General features: G+C 37.2%; 2 protein-coding genes across 5 annotated transcripts; one reads left to right on the top strand and one right to left on the bottom strand.

The window, feature by feature from the left end:
* The first annotated feature begins 726 nt into the window (after window positions 1-726).
* On the top strand, window positions 727-16,839 carry LOC120071175 (outer envelope protein 64, chloroplastic). 3 transcript variants are annotated; one of them, XM_039023282.1, is made up of 13 exons: window positions 728-1,113; window positions 2,001-2,153; window positions 2,513-2,637; window positions 9,086-9,211; window positions 10,140-10,322; window positions 10,434-10,578; window positions 10,807-10,975; window positions 11,604-11,738; window positions 11,896-12,096; window positions 14,142-14,269; window positions 14,368-14,419; window positions 15,863-15,932; window positions 16,369-16,839. In XM_039023282.1, the coding sequence occupies exons 1-13, from the start codon at window positions 911-913 to the stop codon at window positions 16,452-16,454; spliced, it is 1,776 nt and encodes a 591-aa protein (XP_038879210.1). In that variant the 5' UTR covers window positions 728-910; the 3' UTR covers window positions 16,455-16,839. The 3 variants fall into 3 exon arrangements, 2 of the variants coding, with proteins under 2 accessions (XP_038879212.1, XP_038879210.1); XR_005480175.1 differs by lacking the exons at window positions 14,368-14,419; window positions 15,863-15,932; window positions 16,369-16,839 and adding an exon at window positions 13,504-13,619 and having other exon boundaries at window positions 727-1,113; window positions 14,142-14,251; XM_039023284.1 differs by lacking the exons at window positions 14,142-14,269; window positions 14,368-14,419; window positions 15,863-15,932; window positions 16,369-16,839 and adding an exon at window positions 13,504-13,938 and having other exon boundaries at window positions 727-1,113.
* Window positions 16,840-17,256: 417 nt separating this feature from the next.
* Window positions 17,257-21,606, bottom strand: LOC120071176. 2 transcript variants are annotated; one of them, XM_039023285.1, is made up of 7 exons: window positions 20,987-21,606; window positions 20,823-20,905; window positions 20,489-20,551; window positions 20,293-20,394; window positions 20,076-20,141; window positions 18,243-18,321; window positions 17,257-18,093 (listed from the first exon to the last, which is right to left on the bottom strand). In XM_039023285.1, exons 1-7 carry the CDS (start codon window positions 21,462-21,464, stop codon window positions 17,588-17,590), a joined length of 1,377 nt encoding a protein of 458 aa, XP_038879213.1. In that variant the 5' UTR covers window positions 21,465-21,606; the 3' UTR covers window positions 17,257-17,587. The 2 variants fall into 2 exon arrangements, with proteins under 2 accessions (XP_038879213.1, XP_038879214.1); XM_039023286.1 differs by having other exon boundaries at window positions 20,991-21,119.
* Between the last annotated feature and the right edge of the window lie 1,091 nt (window positions 21,607-22,697).

The following is a 22,697-nucleotide window of genomic DNA, read 5'->3' as shown; positions in this document are numbered from 1 at the left end:
CCGCTTGCTAATGATCCATTTGCTAATATCCATGGAATAATGAGCCATCTTCTTCCCCCATCTTGCCCATCTCACTCATGCCGATCTCGCTCTCGTCGGTTTCGCTCTTCCTTTCCTCACTCATAAAATCACTATTTTCTCTCGCTCTTGTTCATTGTAGTTGGTCACGTCGAAGTTGCTCGTGTAAACTCGCTGTACTAGAGAAGAGGAAGAAAACGCGCAGAGGAGAAGAGGAAGATGACGTAGCGGAAAAATAAAAGAGAGGGAGAAAGGAAGAGGAAAAAGAAAAAAAAAGGCGTGGAGAATAAAGGAAAAAGAAATAAAATCAAGAAAGTAAGAAAGCAATGACAACAAAGTAATTTAACGTGATCATGACATCAACATAGAACTATTTGACATTTTTTTTTTAAAATTTGGGTCATTTGTCCTTTTAAATCTTTAAAATATTATAATTTCAGGTGATTATGATATTAACAAAGGATTACTTTTATTTTTTCAATTTTCCCACATAATTCAACCTATCTCATGCTAAATATCTGTTATTATTATTATTATTATTTTTATTTTTGAAATCTTTTTGTTTTTTGAAAAAAGAAAGAAAGAAATAAAAGAACCTACTCATCGGGGGGGGGGGGGGGGGGGACTCGAATTACTGATCCATGAAAGTGAGACTTTTCATAATTGCTAAAAATTATGTTGAAAAAATATAAAATATAAATCTACAGTTCAACCCCCGAAACCCAAAATTGACGGAAGAAAAGGAGAAAGAGAGAGAGGAAAGCCTCCATCCACCATATCCCTCATCCTTTGTCAATATCTCTAGTAAGCCGGTTACTCTAATCGTTATCTTCTCTCTTTGTCTCCACCTAAAACCCTTCTGCTGAATCGCAACTGAGCTTCTAGGGTTTCCATGGCTTCCAATTCTGCCAACCTATGGGTTCTCTTGGGATTGGGTTTGGCTGGAATCCTTCTGATGACCAAAAAACTCAAGAAAGCGATTAGAGAAGACTTTGGAGCGTTTATCGACAAGTTTCAGCTACTTCCTCCTCCTCAGCCTGCTCCTCCTAAAGCTCCTCATCCCCTGACCGGTCTCACCTTCGCCGTTTCCGACGTGTAGGCTTCACAGTATTTCATTTTCGTTTTATGATCCTTGTTATTGTTATTTGTCGCTGTTGTTATCGCTTTCGTTGTTTTGGCCGGCTTTTCTTTCACATATATGTTTGTGAGGGCGTTGGAGGTGCAAAACAAGTTGAACGAAAAAGCGTCTTGATTTTATTGACTGGGGGTTGGTTGCTTTGTGATTTGTTAAATGCTTTGCATTTCAATTTATGGAATGTGGACTTCCTCCATTTCCCCTTCGTGTTTGCGTTTTGGATTTAGGAAGAAGAATGTTTGGGGAGTCTATGAAAAAACTAACGTTTTTTGAGATTATGATGTTTTTGTTTCATTGAGGATAGCTGTTGGAATCTATATGGTATATATCTGATCAATACGTTCTCTTAACTGCCGCGAGAATCCAATAAAAGTTTTTTGAAGTCTGGAAATAATCTGCCTTTTTTGTTAGGGGAATAAGGAATAGATGATTGTCATGTCACCTTTTTAATTTTAGCCATTAAGGAATATTTGGTTAGAGAAAAATAGGTGAACTTTTGAAGTTTAGACTTTAGAGGCCATGGGAGGAGTCTTGAGATTTGACTCATTTCAATTAATCTTTCCGAGTGTTTCTCTATGTCCAAACATTTTTTTTTCTTGTAATCATTATTATTATATTTTTTTCCTCAATGGTTGGAGCTCATTTTTGTAATTTTTGTTTTGTTTTACGCTTTTGATTTTTATTTACCAGTTAGTTTTTCTTGTTTCACATTTGGGAAGAAAAAGAATATAATAACTAATTGTCTATAACGTTTTGTGATGGATTCATGATTACATGTTCATTCTCTCTACACGAGCCTTTTCTAGTTGGTTCCTAAAGTGGAGGATTTATATATGGTAATAATCAGATTTGAAATTGAAGGACATGTGACTGGGTTTGGCCATCCAGACTGGCCAAGAACACATGATGCAGCTTCTCGTACATCTCCAATAGTTTCTGCTCTTGTCGAAGGAGGAGCTACTTGCATTGGAAAAACTGTTACCAATGAATTGTCAATGGGGTAAAGATTTTTCTTCAATTTTTTTTGTGCACTCAATTTTCTTTGATAGGGTTGAAATGGAAGTTCATTAGATCTGTGGATTAAAAAAAAAAAGAAAAAAAGAAACTTTATGGTTTCTCTCAACTCCTTTTGCGGTGAATGAGCATTCTCTTTAATTTGGTCAGGTGTCCTTTGGTATGTTATCAACAGGAGCTGTTCATTTAGTTTAGAGTCAAAACCATGTTTTTCATAGCTTACAGTAATTTTGAAAAATACTACTCTATTACCTGCTCATTTAATTACTAGTTATGATAATAAGGTGTTGCTTGAATTCCAATCAGAGTTTTTATTTAGTTATGTTTAATTTTTCTTAACCTCAGCATCAGTGGAGAAAACAAGCATTATGGCACGCCCACAAATCCTGTATCACATTCCAGAGTTCCTGGTGGGTCATCCAGTGGAGCTGCTGTTGCAGTAGCTGCAAATCTCGTTGACTTCTCTTTGGGTGAGTTTCTTAAATCCTGTGTATCCTGCAATTCAATCATGCTCTCTATCAAAACAGGTTTTCCACACATTTAGGAGGCAAGGGTATCAGCACTTCAGGCACCTTCGCATATGCTTTCCTGCTCCAAAATTTCCCCTATAAGAAAACCTTTGAAATCTCTTCAGTGATTTCTCCATCAAATATTCTTGTAGGCTCCCAAGTGGATTATTTGTTAACTTCAGCATCACATCCTTCCTTTCCTTTAACTTATTGGTGTTTCTTTTATTTATTTTTCAAAAGTTCCTTATATTATTTTGGCATATTTATTTGATTACTATATGAATATGCCAAGGTGTGAAAGCTGCTCTGTCAACTTTTGAACAAGTTTTATCTTTATCTTGCTTTACTACAACAATATCTTCCACTTTATACCACTCCTGGTGCTCTCTATCAAAAAGTTTTCTTCAAACTGGAAATTCAAAGTCCGATGCATTTCATCCCTATGCTTACCAGGCATTTTCTGGCATTGGAGATTTTTTAGATATCAAGAAGCTGAAGATTCAGAAGAGCATTGTCAAACCATGAGTCCTTCCAGAATCTTAGCTTTGCCTTTCTCTACAAAACCTCTATGTTCTTCAATATTCATCCACAGCCCAAATTTCCTTTTGCTAGCAAACTCTTTAGTATGACTAAGTAGGCTAGTAGGTCAATAATCCTATACTTACGACAATACTTCTGCACATCGTTTATAACTGATGGCAAAAGATGTATGTGCCTATCTCATGTGGTTTTGAAGATATATTAACGTCCTTGGTAAGTAAGTGCTTATGAACAAGAATTTGATTAGCCTTAAGCTCCCTCCAAAGGCTTAAGTTTCACGTAACCTTTCTTCCTATTTCGCTTCCTTTGGGCTCTTTTTTATCCCACCCGAAAGTGCCAGACCCGAGTGAACTCACCCCTATGAATCTAAATGGAAGTCACGCATTGGATTCCTTTTTGTTATATTAAGCAAGTTGGAGTGCGACACCTAGGTCTCTCTTTCAAGCTCAGGAGAGGGGTTCTTGACGAATTGAGATAGCAACATAACATCTTTTCTTTCCCACCGCACTGGTAGATGAGATTATGTTTAAGCTCGACCAGTGTCCGGGGAAGATGTTTCAGGGCTGGCTCTACCACCATCCGAGTAAGATTAATAACGAGTAACTAGTTCGCTAAGCTTCCTGGGTTGTCAACTAGAAGGGTGATTCAAAGAGATGGCAGTGCTCACTTCAAGGGTAAGCTTGTATCCGGCTTATGTCTAGCTGAAGGAGGGCGTAGATAAGAGGAGAGGGTGGGATACGAAGTCGGGCATCTAGGTGCAATCCTCCATCTATGTAGTCAACAACTTATGATGGTTCAGAGCTGGTTGCTAAACCCTTGAGATGACTTCGTTATCCAAAAGATCTTGTTCATGTCTTGCTCTTTGCCCACGTCGAAAAGGGGCAGGTGAAGGTGCATTTCCAAAGAAGGAATTTGACATGGAAGAAGTGAGTCTTGCCTTCCTTGAATGATCTGATTGATTGGATTTCCAGTCCGAACCCCAAGATGGGGAATTCTAGAGTACACCACTGGGAAGATCCGGATGAACGGTCCCAGTGTGAGAAGATTCAGTCTTTCCCTCGGGTCAGATAAAAGTCAAAGAAGAGAAGTCAAAGTTCGTTAACCCCGACACCATTCAAGGTCCCAAGCCTTCGTCATTGCTTAAATCGCCCCTTTTTAAGCGCAAAAGACGAAACGTCTTCTCATTTTGAACGAGCTCACCCCATTGCCTTCTCTCTTTAGGGCAAAAGAGCTTTCCTGCCTCTGCCCGATTCTACTTTAGATCTCCCATTTCGTAAATTGAAGCCAAAAAGGCTAGCTTTCTTCTCCACTTTCGATTGAAGCGAAAAACGCCGACTTTCCTCCACTTTGATCGTTTTGATCCCCTCTTCGACAAGCTTGTTAAGCCAAAAGCACGAGCTTTGAAGCAGAATTGTTCTTTTGCTTGACGTTTCGCCGAGCGTTCAGTCTGACTAAGCTGAACCCAAGAATGATTATCAAACTGCGGGCATCGCTCATTAGTTGAATCTGGTGAGGGAAAACCAACTTCGAAAAGGTGGTTCTAAGAATTGAATTCCACAAGTTCAAACCACAGAGGAAGGTCTAAATCCTAGTGAGAAAGTCGGGGTTCGGGCTTCCCTAGTGAGTTCATCGATCGTCAATCTGAAGTCTGTAAGCGCTTTTCCTGAGTCTGCCCATTTGTGCCTGGTTAATAAAAGAGCTCGTACCTTCTAGTCTCTCCTAGTTCGACAAGTGAGTCTGCTCGTCCTGCCTTCCCTATTTGATTTCCTAGAAGGTTTTCAATCCTAGGAGCTTGGTTCTGCTGCATCCCAAAGGCGTCTTCGGTTTGTTAGGATTCTATACCATTCTTGCCCACCTTCCTGTACTGACAGGTGAGATAAAGGGCACCCCCCGGATCTCTCTTACTAAAGGTTAGGGTACGAGGTTATTTTACTGAAATCGAACCCAAGCCCATCCCTTTGCCCGTTCTTCCAGCCCAATAAGTGCTTTTCCTGAGTGGCTCCTTTGTGTAAATACTGTAATACAAACTAAGTAGTTGACCTTGCCCGCGCTTCCCGCTCTGGAGTCTGCTTTGGCGTCCTGTCTTCTGTTTAATGGATAGAGATGTGGGGTGAGATCTCCTCCACAATCACTTTGGGAGCAAAAGGGATGTTTCTGTTTCTGTTATTCTATACTCCCAATTTGTCCATAGGATGAGGAAGGGTAACCCATTTCCAGTTTACAAGGTAGCTACTTCTGTCCACATTTGTCCCGTCCCAATGAAGTCTCTCAAGATTTTCTCCAGTCTTTTGCTTGCTTAATCAGAATTTTGAAGATACATAAATGGTAGGGGAAAAACCTTTGACAGGATCATTGTCTTGAAGTTAATCTTTCACCTCTAATGATAGGGAAGCTGTTCCATTTTGCAAGCCTAGAGCGCACTCCATCAATAACAGGATTGCAAAATGTTGTAGCCTTCAAAATTTTCCCTAGAGTAAGCCTCAAATAGTTTAGTGGCAAACTTTTACATGGTTATGCAAATGCGATGGATCATCTTACCAGGAAGCTTCCTTCGCTTGTTGGGCCATTTTGCTGCATTCTCTGTCGGAAGACGGAGGAAGATCTGGATCATATCCTTTGGCGCTGTGAGTTTGCTAGTTCTGTTTGGGAGTGTTTTCTTCCGACGTTTTGCTATTCATTAGTTTGCACATCATGATAGCCAAAGGTGAGAAATGGAGGAAATGGATTATGGGATGTTTATCTTCAACCAACTTCTCCATTGGCAAGCCTAGAGGCAAGATCAAAACATCATGTGGGCCTTAGACAAGGGGATCCCCTCTCCCTTTTCTTATTCACTTTGGTTGTTGATTGCCTTGGTCATATGCTTACCAAGGGGCTTGAATCTAATCATGTGGAGGGTTTTGCTGTTAGGAACTCGGATCTCAGTATTAACGATCTACAGTTTGTCGATGATACCGTCCTTTTTTCCTCCCCCAATGAAAAGCTGGGAAATCTCTTCGAGATTTTTCAAGCCTTTGAATATACCTCCAGTCTTCGCATTAATTACTCTAAGCCAGAATTCATGGGCATACACTTAGACAATAGTTTAATTGCTTCTCTTGTAGCCTCTTTTGATTGCAAGGTCAGAAATTGGCCCTCTACTTATCTTGGCTTGCCTCTGAATGGTAACCCTCACACATTTGCATTTTGGGAGCCTATCATTGAGAAGGTGGAGAGGCGTCTTAACAGTTGAAGGGATAATTATATTTCCAAAGGAGGTCGGTTCACCTTGATCCAAGCCATGCTTAGCAAGCTACCCACATACATCCTATCTCTTTTTAAGATATCATCCACGACAAGTGATAGGATTGAGAAACTTTATAGAAAATTCCTTTGGAATGGGCACAATGACAAAAGCGGTATACACTCTATCAATTGGCAACAAGTTCAGCTTCCTATTACAGAGGGGGGCCTTGGCTTAACTAACTTGAAAAAAAAGAAACAAAGGCCTATTGGCCAAATGGATTTGGAGGTACCTGTTCAAGATAGATGCTTTGTGGAGGCTCCTTATTGATGCTAAATATGGCTTACCTTTCCATCCCCATAGTAGATCCATCAATCTTTTCAAAGGCCCATGGAAACATATTGCTAAGATGGCTTATTTGATTCATGATAACATTGAGAACGTGATTGGAAATGGTGAGAAAACATCATTCTGGAACGATAGTTGGGTTGGATTTATCCCCCTCAAGACCACTTTTCCTAGGCTATATGCTTTATCCAGGAAGAAGGAGGCATCCCTTGCACAATGCTAGAATTCGACCTATCAGGCATGGGATCTTGATCTAAGAAGGCATCTTAACGAGGTCGAAATAGATGAATGGACTGTGATGTCCTCCATTGTGCTTGCCCTCGGCAACCCCTCGGATAATGACACATGGAGATGGAAATTGGAGAAATCTGGTAAATTTACATCGAATTGGATGATCCTTCAACTCGCTCGAAGTGGTAACGACAATAATGCTGCCCTATACAAGCATATTTGGAAAGGCCCTTTCCTAAGAAAGTTCGATTCTTTCTTTGGGAAGTAAGTCATAGAGGCATCAATACTGCAAATGTTCTTATTAAACAGGCCCCTTGGTTGATTTCGACTCTTAGTTTGTGTGTCTTATGCCATAATAATGGAGGGACTATTATGCACCTTCTCGTTTTCTGTGAATATGCCTAATCCTTTTCGAAGAAGATTCTCACATGCTTCAACTACCAAATGATCCTATCACTCTTCTGAGCATGCTCCTTATTGGCCACCCATTCAAAAACAAAAAAGAGATATTCTGGTGCTTCATCATCATCAAAGCCTTCTTTTGGCTCATATGGAACGAGTGAAATCATCGTACTTTTGAAAATAAGGAATCTAATTTCACCCACTTCTTTGATCATCTATTGTATACTTCATTCACTTGGTGTAAATTCACCCAACACTTTTGTGATTACAATCTTACTTCTCCTGTTACACAATGGCATAGTATTATGTAATCTCTCTCACAACTTTTGTGCCTTTTTGTAATTTCAACCCATCAATGAAATTATTCATATGTTTCTCATAAAAAAAGGGACATTAGGTGCTATGATTGAAGAGCTCCTCCTCAATCCACCTCGTGAGAAGAAGGGTCACTTTTTATAGTTAGCTGGGGTGTGTGCGATCTTGCGGGGTGAGTGGAATGGTAGGATCTTTAGAGGGTGAAAAAGGACCCTTGTGAGATTTTATCCCTTGTTCGCTTTCATGTTTCCTTGTGGGCTTCGGTTCCAAAGACCTTTTGTAATTTTTCTATTGGTGTTATTTTGCATAGTTAGAGTCCCTTCTTGTAAGGGGAGATGCATTTTTTATGGGCTGGTTTTTTTCGTATGCTCATATATTCTTTCATTTTTTCTCAATGAAAGCGTTGTTTCTATAAAAAAAAAAAAAAAAAAAATTAGCAGCAAAGGCTTAATGTTGAAGTCAAACAACTGGCCTACCTTTTACGCCTCTTGAGCTTTAACACACAATCCCGGATAGTGAGGAATTAATTGATTTTATTGTTAGACCAGAAGTTTGCTGAAAGTTGTTAAGAAGTTCCATCCATTTGGAGGGCTTTCTTCAACTCTAGAGTTGGATGAGAAGGTATTATTGGCATACTGACTTGAATGAGATGTATTTCCTATTCACCGATTTTGATTGCTTGAATTCTTCCTGTATTCTTGCATTCATTATCAAGCGGCCAAAGGGATTAACTACTAGGGTCAAGAGGAAGGGAGAAAGCAGGTTTTGCTAGCTGCAAATACTTGGATGAGTTATAGCAGTTTAAATACCCATTTTAGAGCTCAAAAGAAAACCCCAACATTGGCTATTCCCCCTCAGGGCCAAGTTGCTCCAAGGGTTTTATCATGGGTTACTTGGTTAATCTAGATTGTAGATCCCTTAATTACTCCCTCCGTCTATGTAAAGTTGGCTTCCTGTCTCCCTGGCCTTTTGGTTGTTTTGTTTAGCAAAAGTTTCTGTTTCGTATTTTGAAAAAAAAAAAAAAAAAGGCTTGATGACTGGGATATGATGAGGGCGTAGGGTGGTTAACCTAGTTAAGATGGCTGGGTACGCCTGTTGATCCCTTTATCTCGTTTTTTTACATTATTATGTCTCCTTGTAATCTGAGTACTAGACACTTTTCATTATATCAATGAATTTTTTTTTTTGTTTCCTTTTAAAAAAAAGGCTTGATGACATAAGCTGCAGAGTTATGGCATGCTCTGATGTGAAAAATGTATGTTTTTATGCCTAGCGTGCTTGCAAATTTCAGTAGTTATTCTTCTAATTATATTGGTCTCACGACATGGTTTTTTGACTTGTACCTTGCAGGTATTGATACTGTTGGTGACGTGAGAATACCTGCCAGCTTTTGTGGCATTTTAGGATTTCGACCTTCACATGGATCTGTTTCCCAAGTTGGAATTGTACCTGTTTCAACAAGTCTTGACACTGTTGGTATGTACTTCCACATTTTTGTATGCTTGTTCTGTAGCTATTATTAGTGAACTCACTGAGATTCATGAGCCATTCTATTAACCTTTTGGATAAGAATGATTTGTGATTACCTCGGTCTGCCAAAACTGTAGCTCTGTCTATCATTGAGAAAAGTGAAAAAGTTTTATGGGAAAATCGCTTGGAGTCCATTTTATTACAATGTCTCCAACGATAAAAGAACCTCTCATTGAAATGCAATGCCCTTCCATGCCTTCAAATATAGCAGCATCTCCTCCTTGACAATGCAAATAAGAATTGTGCCATTTGCTTTGCCTCTCTAAATAGAGTGATTTTTTTTTTTGGGAGTTCAACAATATGCGGGGTGGGGGCCAGATTCAATTTACTTCTAGAAATGATCATCATTTTACAGAAAGCAATCTAGGGAATACTTGTTAAGTTCTTCTGTACCTCATGTTCATTGTTTGTTCTTCCATTCCTTTTACCTCAGTGGAGTAACTTCGTTTCTCCTTGGTGGAATCTTTTTTTTACTGACAATATGTTTGGTTATACTCATACTTTTATTTTTACTGTTGGATTTTATTTTATTATTATTATTTTTGAAACATGTTGGAATCTTACTTGTAGGACAAAAGAATGGTAAATGAAGATGATTTAGTACACAGATTATGCATTCTTTCAGTTTTGGATTTGTTTTTATGTTCATCATTAGTTTTGTCATTTATGGAATTTTAATTCCTGAGGCATGTACGTCAACTGTCATTAATTATTAGAAAGTTGTTTCACTATCCATTGCTTTTCATTTCATAAGATTAGGAGCTTTTAGTATTATCTCCAATTTGTCTCTTGGTTAGGGGTTGGGCAATCTTGTCTCCCTCTTATAAAACATGTTTGGTGTCTTTTTGTTTGGGCTTCTATTGTACTATGGCAGGAATGTTTGCCAAGGATCCTAATGTTCTGCGTCGTGTTGGCCATGTGCTTTTGCAACTTCCATATGCGGTTCAACGCAATCCTAGACAAATTATTATAGCCGATGATTGCTTTCAACTACTGAAGATACCTGTTGACAGGATTACCCAGGCGGTGATCAAATCTACTGAGAACCTTTTTGGCAGTATGTTCTTAATGCCCTTTGTAATTTAGTTATTTGTGAGTCTCTCTTTAGTTTCCTAAAGAATCTAATTTTCATTTCTTGTGTCACTCTTAACACAATATTATTCATCAGGACAAGTATTGAAGCACGAAAATCTTGGAAGCTATTTGAGTTCTAAAGTTCCAAAATTGAAAGAGTTAATTGGGAAGAAGACAAATGGGAATCTGAATTCCTCTTCAATTAGAGTGCTGGCCAATGTGATGCAGACTGTTGAAAGGTGTGACTGCGATCTTTATTGATGTTGGATTAACTTACCTGATGTTATTTTTAAGTTACATGGGTCAAACAGATACTAAAGCTTTCCTTTTAGTTTTCCATTTTCAAGGACCAGTATTCTTCAGATCTTGTGCATAATTGAAAGATCATTTTTAGCCTTATTTTCCTTGATCTGATACCATTTATGGAAGACCTGTGAATGTAGCTTATCGCAAACATATTTTTACAGGATTGAATTCAAAGGCAATCATGGGGAATGGATTGACTCGGTGAAACCAGATTTGGATCCTGCTCTAGTGGAGCAATTAAATGAGAAGTTGGAGATATCAGATACAATGATTGAAAACTTCAAGTCTGTTAGAAATGAAACCCGCATGGCTATTAGTTCTCTTTTGAAGGTAATCTTTATGAAAGTGCTTTAGTTTACATATGATAGCTAAGGCAAATTCCTCTAGTGGAAGGAATATGCCCATAGAGAAAAAGCCAATTAGTAAGTAAGATTGAAAGAGCAGGGACTATTCCATTTAGCTTAAATTGTGTTGAAAAATGAGAAGGTTTACCAGCTGGGAGACCATTCGTCTGCATATTGATTGTTTTGTTAATTGTTACATTGGATTGGAATAAACCTATTATGTGATAGCTTGCTATTTAGAAATCACTAGGAAAAATGTAATTGTTTCCCGAGTTTTGAGACAAACGAAAAAACTTCACCTGTCATTTAAAATGCCATTGATTCCGAATTTGTCTGCAGATTGTAGTTTCTTCAACGTGATTAAGAGAGCATAGTTAAATAACTCTAATTAAAGATAGAAGATTAATGTGTCTTGTAAATATTTCAGACCACCTAATTAATTTCTTTACTTTGTATTACGGTCATATTTCTCGTTTGATGTTTTCAATGAAAATTGATGGTAGTATATTTCCTAGTTGGTTCTTTTGTGGGTATTGTTCCCACCCCAATATTCTTTGACACGGCATTTCAAGTTGATTAGCCTGATTTTTACATAAATTTTTCACTTTGCTTAGGATGATGGAGTTCTAGTCATTCCCACCACTGTAGATCCTCCTCCAAAACTAGGGGGAAAGGAGATTTTTTCAGAAGAGTACCAGACTCGTCTATTTAGTTCATTAAGCATTGCTGGCATATCGGGTTGCTGTCAGGCAAGCGTTCCCTCACTCTCTTTTGGCATCTTCTTCTTTTGATTTTATTCTGTTAATTTTCTTTTGTAAGAAGCCATTGCTTGCATCTTTTTGGAGGCTGGTTTTCTTTTTCGTGACAAATTTCCCACCAATATGATCTATATTTGCCTAATTTCAGGTCACATTGCCACTGGGATTTCACGATAGTTGTCCTGTATCTGTGTCCTTCTTAGCCAGGCATGGGGCAGATCGTTTTTTACTAGATACTTTGCAGACCATGTATAAGTCTTTACAAGAGGAGGCTGAGACTGCTTCCAAATCCAAATTCTCAAAAGATGCTGTTAGCCAAGAACAGTCAGCTGAGATTGCAAAAGAAAAGGTATGGGCCTTAAGGTTTTGCTGCTCTTTAGACTATTTTCTTTGCGGACATATCTTCCTGCTCTTATTTTTTTCTGATAGGAATTCCTTGATGCTATCCGGCTTCATTTACTCATGCAACCTGTTAATTCTGATCAGTGTGCTTCTGCAGTTGTGTGACCTCTATAATTATTCTTATGGCCGTTCCCTCTCCCCTTGTACCAGAACTGTTGGATGTTTTAATGATGAAATTCACGTTACAAATGTTTTGAAGATTTATCTGAATCAGCTCTCTCTCTTACTGATTAAGAATAACTGGGTTCTGTGGGTTTGAGAAGTATGACAAGTTACTTTTAGGTTAAATTGCAAAATTTCCTCAAACATTGCTATATGTTTCAAAAAAACCCTATTAGGACTAAAAGGAAATATTGAAAAGTTGCAATATTATCCTTGACCTTTCATAGATATTTCATTACTACCTTAGAGTAAAAATCTGTTGAGTGTTGTGGAAATTGGGACTTGGATCAGTGTAGTGATAATCTGGAACGATGTGGTGGTTTTCCGGTCCCAATTTTCGTTTCACATCACCGTTGGACCATTTTTAAAACTCAAAGACACAGCTGTACAACTTATAGAACAAATTCTGTTGAAGTAAGGTCAGTGTTGTTGAGGCGACCCCGGGTGCGCGCCTAAGGCGAGAGGCGAGGTGCCCAGGGGCATTTGCGCCTCTTGTGATGCTTAAGTGAGCCTCTTCAAAGAGGCGATTGCCTTTTGGCGCCTTGGTGTGCTTTTAGCTTTGTCAAAGGCGAGCACCTAAATATATTATCTTAATATTTATATTTTTTTCTTTTTAAAAAAAAAACTCGGTTTCTTCTACTTCATCGAATGTCCACTCCTCACACTTCTACTTCTCCTTCACGATTTCGTTTCTCCTTCAAGGCTTCTCTAAAGGCGTCACCTTCTGCGAATAGCTTCATCAAATCATCAATTTTGTTCTCTTGCGTTTTGCGGCTGCTTCGATTTCAAGAGTTGTGTGGCTGTCTGGGTTTCGTTTTCCTTTTGATACTGATTTTCTGGGTTGTGTAAAGGATTATAATTTTTATGTTGATTTCTTGAACCTTGCAGCAAGTTTTGTCGGTTAGTAGAGTCATACTTAGTGGATCTGAGTGGATCAAGATATTTATTTTGAGTTGTTTTCTAATAACTTATAATCATTTTAGTTTTTGCATGTTATATATTCGGTGAGTGGGGTGAGGGATATTATATATTCTTCCTCTCAATTCATCTTATAATTTATATTATTAATTATAATTATATTTTAATTTTTCTTTCAATAAAATCAATCTGATAGTTTATATCTTATTATTATTATATTCATATTCTACATATATTATTCATTCATTCATTCATTGTATCTCACTTTGCTCAGGCGACACCTTTTTGTTGCCTCTCGCCTTGAGGTGCACCTTGTGCTTTGAAAACACTGAGTAAGGTCGTATTGATATATTCCAAGGGTAGTTTTGAAACCTTTATTGAAGATAAAAGGTAATATTACAACTTTTGTGAGAATAGAGGTATTTTTGAAAGAAAGGGTAAAATTCAAGGGCTTTTTAAAATTCAGTTAAATTTGATGCCAAGTTGCAGAGTGAGTAGCATATATGATGACCTCCTTGCAGTATAAATTGACAGTGATAGGTTCCATTAATATTTTCAATTGCTTCTTAAAATAGTGCCAATTATTTTGATATAATCAGGCATATCAATAGCTCTGTATTTGCTGCTTGCTCTCCAAAACCCCATCTCTCTTTTTCGGTAAACTTGATGGCAGGGAAGAATTTTTTTTATTGCTTACCATATTGCTATAGTTTCACAATATATTGCTAGAGATTGTCCACAACTCTCTATTCTCTAGATTTCACTGTAGAGTTTGTAATACAAAATCCTGTTCAGTACTTATCCTTGTAGTCTTCCTCTTCAATAAATCTTATGAAGCAGATGTATATTTGTTGATTGGCTCTTATGATGTTTTCTAATCGGGCACATTCATGTGTAACTTTGGAATACCAGGGAAATCAAGCATACAAAGAAAAACAGTGGGAGAAGGCTATTGGTTGTTATACCGAAGCCATCAAACTTAACAGCAGAAATGCTACATATTACAGTAATAGGGCTGCAGCATACTTGGAGCTTGGGCGGTATGTTTATTTTTTTTAAGAAATAAAGTTTCCTTTAATCTCTCAACCGTTTCCTGTAGGGTTATGATAATCTCTTTCTTTCCTTTGTGTCTTTTCAGGTTTCACCAAGCAGAGGCAGATTGCAGTAAAGCTATTGACCTGGATAAAAAGGTGATTTGTGTAGGAAATTTTTATGTCGGGATTTAGATTTTAATGGTCCACATCTATTGGTTTATTCCTTATGATAATCAGAAACCTTTGAAATATCCTTTTGGTCTGTTATTTGCTCCTCTGTACATCCTGCTCTGCTTTCATAGTAAATAACAATGACTCCATTTGGTAATCATTTCGTTTTTGGTTTTGGGTTTTTGAAAATTAAATTTATTTTAGTTTAAAAGGTTTAGCTTGGTTTTTGAAAATATTGGTAAACAGTCGATAACAAAACATGAAACTTAGGGGTAAGATGAGTGTTTATAGGTTTAATTTTCAAAAACAAAAAATGAAATGGTTACCAAATGGGGCCAATATTATTCATTTAAAATTAATAGTGTTGTTTGCAAAATTATAATTTGAATTTGTATGGCTTGTTTTTGCTTTTGCGGCGACTTTACAATTTCATTGATACTGAAATAAAAGGAGGTTGCAACTCCCTTTATCTCATCGACCTTATCCTTGTTAGCGTTACTCTCTATCTGAATGAGTTCCAAAAATTTGGATATTATCTTGGATAGATGTCTGGATTATGGAGTCATGAACGGATGCATTTTGGTGAAAGATATTTTAGGTCCCGTTTGGTAACCACTTTGTTTTTGAAAATTAAGCCTATGGACACTATTTCCACCCCCAAATTTCTTCCTTTGTTATCTACTTATTACCAATGATGAGGGTGCTAAGGGGGTGTCAACCTAGTTGAGATGCCCAGGTGCGCTTCCTGATCCCTTTGTTTTGTTTTGTTATGTTCTATTTTCATGCTCTTTGTATAATTCTCTTGTACCTTGAGCATTAGTCTCATTTTATTTTCCTAATAAAGAGGCTCGTTTTCTTTTAAAAAAAAAATCAATAGTTTAAAAAACTAACCCAAATTTTGAGAACTAAAAAAGTAACTTTCAAAAAGCTATTTTTGTTTTTAGAATTTGGCTAAGAATTCAACCATTGTACTTAAGAAATATGTAAAGTATTGTAAGAAATATGGATGAAATAAGTTTAATTTTAAAAAAACAAAAACTAAAAATAAAATGGTTATCAAACGGGGCTTAGTTGTTTGCTCTCTTTTTGTAAATTTTATAACTTGTGAACAGAGCTCGAGTGAATAATATTTTTGGTGAACGGTGTAATTTAATCTTAAATTTAGTAAGCATCATTATTGTGGAGTCTTTTCTTCAATATGGGTGATAATGATGTTGATTAAAAGTGTTGAGGATATAAAGTTCGTATAAATTTGAAGGGTTTCCTGTTTGAATGAAAGTGCAATGTTCCCATATTTTTGTACTAATAATGGATTCCATAAACATTTTCTCCGCACTTTATTTGACCTCCATTTTAGTGAGACTAGCCTTTGACTTTAAATGCTTCCATAATTTGCTTTAACATTTCCCAATCTTCTCCATCTTCCAGAATGTTAAATCCTATTTACGAAGGGGTACAGCAAGAGAGATGCTTGGTTTTTACAAGGAAGCAATTGAAGGTAAGCTGTTTCTTCTTGTCTGACTATAATTTTATAGCTTCCTGAAGGATTTTTTTTTTGCCAAAATTCTCACAGCTGTTCTCATACATCGTGAATTATTGTTGAGTTAATATTATAATATTTTTGGTGAAGCTCATATTAAAATATCATAACGGCTTATGCTAGAACGGACGATTAATTGTTGGGGCTGGTTTCTGATGCTGAGTTTTGTTAAAACTTGATCGTTTGATTAAAATCCAAATGTCATTTGCATCATTCTTATTTCGACTGCAGATTCTCTTTTTGATTGATTACTACATTTCTGATGCATCAAATCGAACTTGTCACTAATTGGATGGATTCGTATTGCACACCACTTTGGTGTCCTGCTTTTGCGCTCGAAAATTTTGAGACCTGTTTCCTGATATCAATGTTTTGATGTTAATATTTCCTGCAGATTTTAGTCATGCCCTTGTTCTTGAACCAACCAACAAAAGAGCATCAATATCTGCAGAAAGATTAAGAAAGCTATTCACAAGTTGACTCAGTGATGAGCAATTTTCTCGGGACTGAAAAATCGCTCATCTGGCAAGACATTGTTTTCTGCCATGAAGACCTATACGTGTTGACGGCGCCCCCATGGTCACAGACGTTCTTGCTGCTGGGAATATTTGAGAGTACATTTGGAGCGAATGATGCTATCCCCTTATTTTTGTATTTTGATTTGATTAGGAGCATAGAAACATTGGTTATTATTTTGCAAAAGCCGTGTAATCCAATTTTGTCTCAACCAACATTTCTCAATGCGGATTGTAGTTCTAGCTGAGCTGAGAAATGGTTACAAACTTGCAATACTATTATGGTGATTGGTGCAAGTACAAGTTAAATATTTTTGGAGCATTCTCTTTGTATTTTAGCTCAACTAGCATTCATGAGTATTACAGAACCTATTGAAGATTGTTTTTTTTTTTTTTTTTTTTTTTTTCTTTTTCTTTAAATGCCAGTGGAGATTTGGATGACCTCTTGGTTAGAAGATATGTGATAGTTGGTAGGAATGATTGACCTTATAAGCTTGTTTTAACTTTTATAGTCTTAAAGCTATAAAATAATCTTCTTTTTAATGAAATACTTATAGAATGAATTAGCGTATGTCTTGGACAAGTCTCCGATTTTTATACTGTCATTCAACTTCTTCTTTCTTCTTTTTCCCCCCCTTTTTCTTTTCTTATGCTCTGCTATTTTCATTTGGTAGGGTACATATCTTCAGGGTAATTTTGAAATTCTTAAGATTACTTTTCTCATGCACAAAATTCTTCTAATCATATAAAATAAATTTAATATTTAATTTTGCACTTCTAAATTTAATTTTTATATCATAAAAATTGATTGTTTTTGAATGATTTGTATGTCAGAGTGATTTTGACCATTTCAGAATCACTCCCAAACATGTCTTAAATTCCTATTTCATTTCAGGTGCTCCTCCGTCACTTTCAAATCAACTGTAACATGTTAGTCAAGCTACTACTACATAGAAACAGATTTGAAGATTTACGAAGAAAAATGCAGTTCCCATGTCTTCGAAAGGTTGCAGGCAGTGAACAGGACAATGATTTCCATGCCTTCAAGAACCTTCCATTGAGAGAACATGCTGAATGAGCTTTGAAGATTACATTACCTCAGTCAAATACAAAGAGCTCATCCAACTGCTCATCCGTCCATTGTGGGAGTACTGGTTCTTGTGTTCTAGTCACTGTCTTCTTCATTTCATTGATTGTTTCAGCTTCTTGGTTATTTGGGACTTGAGCAGTGTTGGATGCAGCACCATTCTCTTTGGCTTGTGAGAGTTCGCCTGGATCTGTACCCATAGGATGGTTGATAGGCTCATCCAGCCCTGTTTCTTGATCCTGATCAACATCGACCGTGTAACGACCCACACTTGAGGTTCCTTTGGAGGTACCCACATCGATCACTGCCCGCTCTTTCTCGACGACGGACGGTCGGTTTCTAATGGTTCCATTCCCTTTCGAATTGCTAGATGATGCAGCATTTCCTTTTCCTGTTTGCAGATCACCTAGTTCATTCCCTCTCAGTTTAGTTTGCCTAAGATTGTTCATGATATTTTGAGTTGTTTCTCGTGATACATCAACATTCATCTGCGGCATGTGTAATTCTCCACTGGTATCTGCACAGTGCAAGGAGATTAATTGAAAAATATGCATCTCATCCTATTCATTCTTGTGATATAGCGTTTATGAAAAACCAAAAATCTTAACAGACATAATCAATTTGGCAGCCTTAGACAAGAAATTTGGATGAAAAAATATTGCAGACCTCCAGTTATAGGATCGGACTGTCTGATTGCTGTAGGTTTATTGTGCTTTATAAGAGATCCACTGTCCTTGGAGATAACCTACGGTATCAAAGCACAAGCAAAAGTTAGGTACAAGTGTACGCCCCGCAGTTCTAACTAATGAACGTAAATCAAAAAGGAAAAAGGGGGAAAGAAAAAAAAACTTCATAATTTTCTAAGAATCTTTCGGAGTTGACCATACTGTTCTGTAACTATATATCTACATTACATCCATACTTCCCCAGGCTAAAATTAGTTTCCCGGGAAACTATCCTAGAAAGTTTTGACCTTATAATAATTTCACTAAAGGAATCTAGAGTATTCTCTAGCAGACAGCGGGAAACAAGGGAGAAGTCTAAGTCCACAGCCAACTGCAGCTATCAGCTACCTAACACTGTATTCAAATAAGCAAGCTTATAATTGCCAATGTCAAACAAACCAGGAGTCAAACTCTTCTTAAATATCAATCATTATGCGCATGCATATGGCCTGGCCAATCACCAGTGATGTTTGTCCCCAAGTGGAAGAGCGGATAAGTTGTCTAACTATTGTGATTTGTCACAATAGATGCCGTGAAAACGCAAATCTCCCTTGTCCAGTAAGCTATAAATGATTCCTTTTTCTTTCAGAACCTTATTTTCATATAGAAAAGGTGACACGTGAATAGATGGCTAGAAACAGAGAAACTCACATCGTAGGATTATTGAAAGTAAATATGGTCTCACCCTTTTGAGCGGTTGTCACAGGGAGGTTTAAAGGTACTCACCGAAACTTGTGGAAGGATATTTCAAAAGGGCCCCTTCTTTTGTTTACTTGGTCCATTGTGTGGTGAGGGAGAGGGACACATATTTTTGGGAAGACCATTGCATGGGGGAGAGACCTCTTTGTTCATTGTTTCCTTGTATTTTTCACTTATCTTTCCTCAAAAATCATTTCAAGTGGTTATCAAAGGGAAGTGACGGATGTGGCCACTCATCTTTCCATACTCGAGGGTCGCCTCTTTAGGCGTGGGAGAAGAAAAGTGAGGATGTGGAGTCCCAATCCTTTGTAGGGGTTCTCATGTAACTCTTTCTTTTATTGTTTGGTTGATCCATCTTCTTTAGGAGTGTCGGTCCTTTCGGTGCTTTGGAGGATTAAGATCCTTAGGAAAGTGATGTTCTTTACTTGGCAAGTTTTACAAGACCACACTAACACGATCGATCGCCTCAACTCAAGAGGAAGTTGCCCTCGCTTGTTGTTCCTTCTGTTGTATTTTTTTGAGAGGCGGAGAATGACCTAGACCATATTCTTTGGCGTTGTGAATTTACGAGTTCAATCTGGGATTCTTTCTTCTAGATGTTTGGTATCATGGTTGCTCATCACAAAGATGCTAGTGCTATAATCGAGGAGCTCCCCTTCTCAATCTGCCTCATGGGGAGAAGGGTTGCTTTTTATGGCTAAGCTTGCTGGGTGTGTGCTATGTTTTGGGTTTTGTGGGGTGACCGAATAGTAGGGTTTTTAGAGGTGTGGATAGAGACCCCAATGAGATTGGATCCCTCGTTCGTTTACATGTTTCTACGTGTGCTTCGATTTTGAAGATATTTTGTAATATTCTTTAGGAGTTATTTTGCATAGTTGTAAGTCCCTTTTTGTAGAGGGAGCTTCGTTCTTTTGTGGCTGGCTTTTTTATGCCTTAGTTTTCTTTCATTTTGTAGATGTTGCTTTCATAAAAATAAATTTAAAGAAAAGAAAAAAAGATTGTTCATAACAGAGTAAGATGTTCCTTAGTATGAAGGCTTACTAACTAGTTGAGCAATTCTTAAAGCAAACCATACCTTGACAATGTTACTTCTTGTTACATTGAGCACATGTACAAAACGCGTGGGAGAAAACACGGCAACCTGGGCAATAAAAGAAGACGAGATGAGCATTCATTGAGCAACTGTAACTCTGATTCCCGAAAGTTCAAGTTTCCAAACAGAATTAAGATAATGAATTCAACACAATTATCAAATGGTGTACACCCAAGTGCCTGAAATAATGAAATCAAACCTTCTGCAATATTAAAACTGCACCAACAGATATGTCCTTCCCAAAATTTCCTTCAGCAATGACTCTATGGTGGATGCTAGCGTCGATTGTACCTGTTGGATCCTGATACCAGAAGCATGCTTATTTTCTATCCATAGAATACTGAAATTTTTTTAATGCTACTTTCTGCGTATTGGACATTACTCGGAAATCTAACCTTTAAAGCTACCATCATTCCACCCAGGCCATTTGAAGTACAAGATTTGATAATGGCTACGACCTAACAAAGCAGCCAGGGGATAACATTAACAGAAAACACAAAACCCTAATTGAAAATTTGCAATTAAAAGAAGCCAGAGTGAAGAAATATTAGCAATAATCGATGCCAAGAAACATTCACTAAATGGGTCTTCAGCAATAATCATTTGAACATCGTCCGTTCTATCACTTAGAAACAAATGGTACTGTAATTGTAGGCCAGGAATTTGATTCATCAAGCTTCCAACATTTTTTCATGTCAGAAAAGCAAAAAGGGTTTGAATAAAAATTACCAGATCAACTTTCTCATCGTTGAAGCCATTCTTGATAGAATTCAAAGGAGTTTCAGACAAAGCTCCATTACCGTCCATCGCACCTACAAAAACCCTTGAATTAAACCTCCAACGATTCCACACCTTCTCAAATCACCAAACAAACAGGAGGAGAAAATGATAACCAACTAGGCCGCGGACAAAATCCAAAGCGCAAACCCACGGACTGCGATTGAAATCATCGTCCTCTTCATCACCATTTTCGATAACTCTCCTAATATACTCCTGAGTAGGAACGGGCTCTTCATCGCCAACATAGGAGTTGTCACCGCGAGTTCTGCGCTGCATTGCCGCCTGAACCGCTCCGGCAGGACCAGGAATAATACGCGAAGACGCACCAGACGGACATGGGACCTCTGATTCAGTGGAAATCCGTTGGGATCGACAAATTGAAGTCTGAGATAAGAAATTCGACTCCGATTGGTGGTTATCAGATTCGGGTTGGGACTGGAAAGGGGCGCGATAGCAGGTTTCAAGAAGCGGCAGAGAGAGAGGGGAAGTGGCGGCGGGGGAGAGGGGTTGAGGGCTACGGTGGCGCTTCAAAGGGCGGAGGAGGGAATGTACGTCGGAGTAGTCGAGATCAAGGGCTTCCCATGGTTCCATTTTTGGAGCTTCGAATTGGAAAAGGAACTGTGGAAGCCGCCGATTGCAGAAAGGGAAGCGCCGGATTTGAAGTTCGAACCGGAGTTGGAAGACCACCGTCGCCGTCCATTTGGATTCGCTACAGACTCTTGTTTCGGCTTTCCCGGCAAGTTTCTACCCTGTTTAGTATTGGGCTGGGCCGGATCCGGCCCATTAATGTTATATAAGGTCCATTTTGCAAAGTATCAATTTTGTTGTTTTAAGAGATCTTTACGTAAATAATCATTTTGGTCATATTTTTCAAAAATGTTTATTTTTTATTTTTTTAATGAAGGCTTTTTGTGTTTTTTTGGGATAAATTTACTTTTTTTTTCTTCTAAATTTTCGTTCATAATTTTTTTTATAACTATTTCCTTTTTTATTTTTGTTTTTTTGTCCCGGATTTGTTTGTAATTATTATTTAAGTCACCTTTTATTGTAAGTTGTGTATTGTTTAACGTGCCTAATAATGAAGAATGATGTTTCATATTTTAATTCATTTTTAATTTTTTTTGTGTAAAAAATTATTTTTAGTGATTCTTGGTTTTGGTTCTTCATCTCTCTCATTTGACAATAAAAAGGTGTGTATGTTTCTATTTTTTATATATATTTCCTTATTTTCGAATCTTTCTTAATAATGGAGAGAGAAACTCCATTTATTATGAAAAGAGAAGATGCACTTAATATGAATTTTTCATATTTTCAAATAGAGAGAGAAAATACATTTATTTGTTGAGATTTTTTTTTTATTTAGTTTAATTGGAGAAAGAAAATGCATTTAATGAAATTTTATTTTATTTTCGTTGGTTTCACATATTTTTTTATTTTTATTTTTTTGCGGATTTATGGCTATTTAAAATATACCTCACAACATTTTGTTATGTATTTGAAAATATTCTAACCAATATATGAAATATATCAAAGTATATAAATTAAAGATTGATTCAATACTTGACATAAATCACCGTATAATCTAATATATGAAAATATACAACAATATATAAATAATATTGGTTTAATGTTTGACATAAATCACAATATATATCATAAATTTCATTTAGAATATATAGATTGACGAATCCGTAAAAGATCACATTGCATCAATAAAATGAAAGGCCCCACATATTTTATGAACTCTAATATATATGTCTATGTCTTTATTCTATTTTTGGAGAAAGAGTTTAGAGGTCATTTGTTTGTTTGTTTTGAAACGTA

This window comes from Benincasa hispida, chromosome 2, assembly GCF_009727055.1.
Source record: "Benincasa hispida cultivar B227 chromosome 2, ASM972705v1, whole genome shotgun sequence".
Taxonomy (NCBI): Eukaryota; Viridiplantae; Streptophyta; class Magnoliopsida; order Cucurbitales; family Cucurbitaceae; genus Benincasa; species Benincasa hispida.
Note: the sequence above shows the minus strand (reverse complement) of the source record. Positions and strands in the feature narration are given on the sequence as shown.

Coding starts and splice junctions, on each gene's coding strand:
- LOC120071175 (XM_039023282.1), top strand. CDS start 911: ATGGCTTCCAATTCTGCCAACCTATGGGTTCTCTTGGGATTGGGTTTG. Junction 11,739..11,895: donor GCATATCGGGTTGCTGTCAG/GCAAGCGTTCCC, acceptor GCCTAATTTCAG/GTCACATTGCCACTGGGATT. Junction 14,270..14,367: donor GCATACTTGGAGCTTGGGCG/GTATGTTTATTT, acceptor GTGTCTTTTCAG/GTTTCACCAAGCAGAGGCAG.
- LOC120071176 (XM_039023285.1), bottom strand. CDS start 21,464: ATGGAACCATGGGAAGCCCTTGATCTCGACTACTCCGACGTACATTCC. Junction 20,906..20,986: donor TTTTGTCCGCGGCCTAGTTG/GTTATCATTTTC, acceptor GGGTTTTTGTAG/GTGCGATGGACGGTAATGGA. Junction 20,142..20,292: donor CAGTTTTAATATTGCAGAAG/GTTTGATTTCAT, acceptor TTTATTGCCCAG/GTTGCCGTGTTTTCTCCCAC.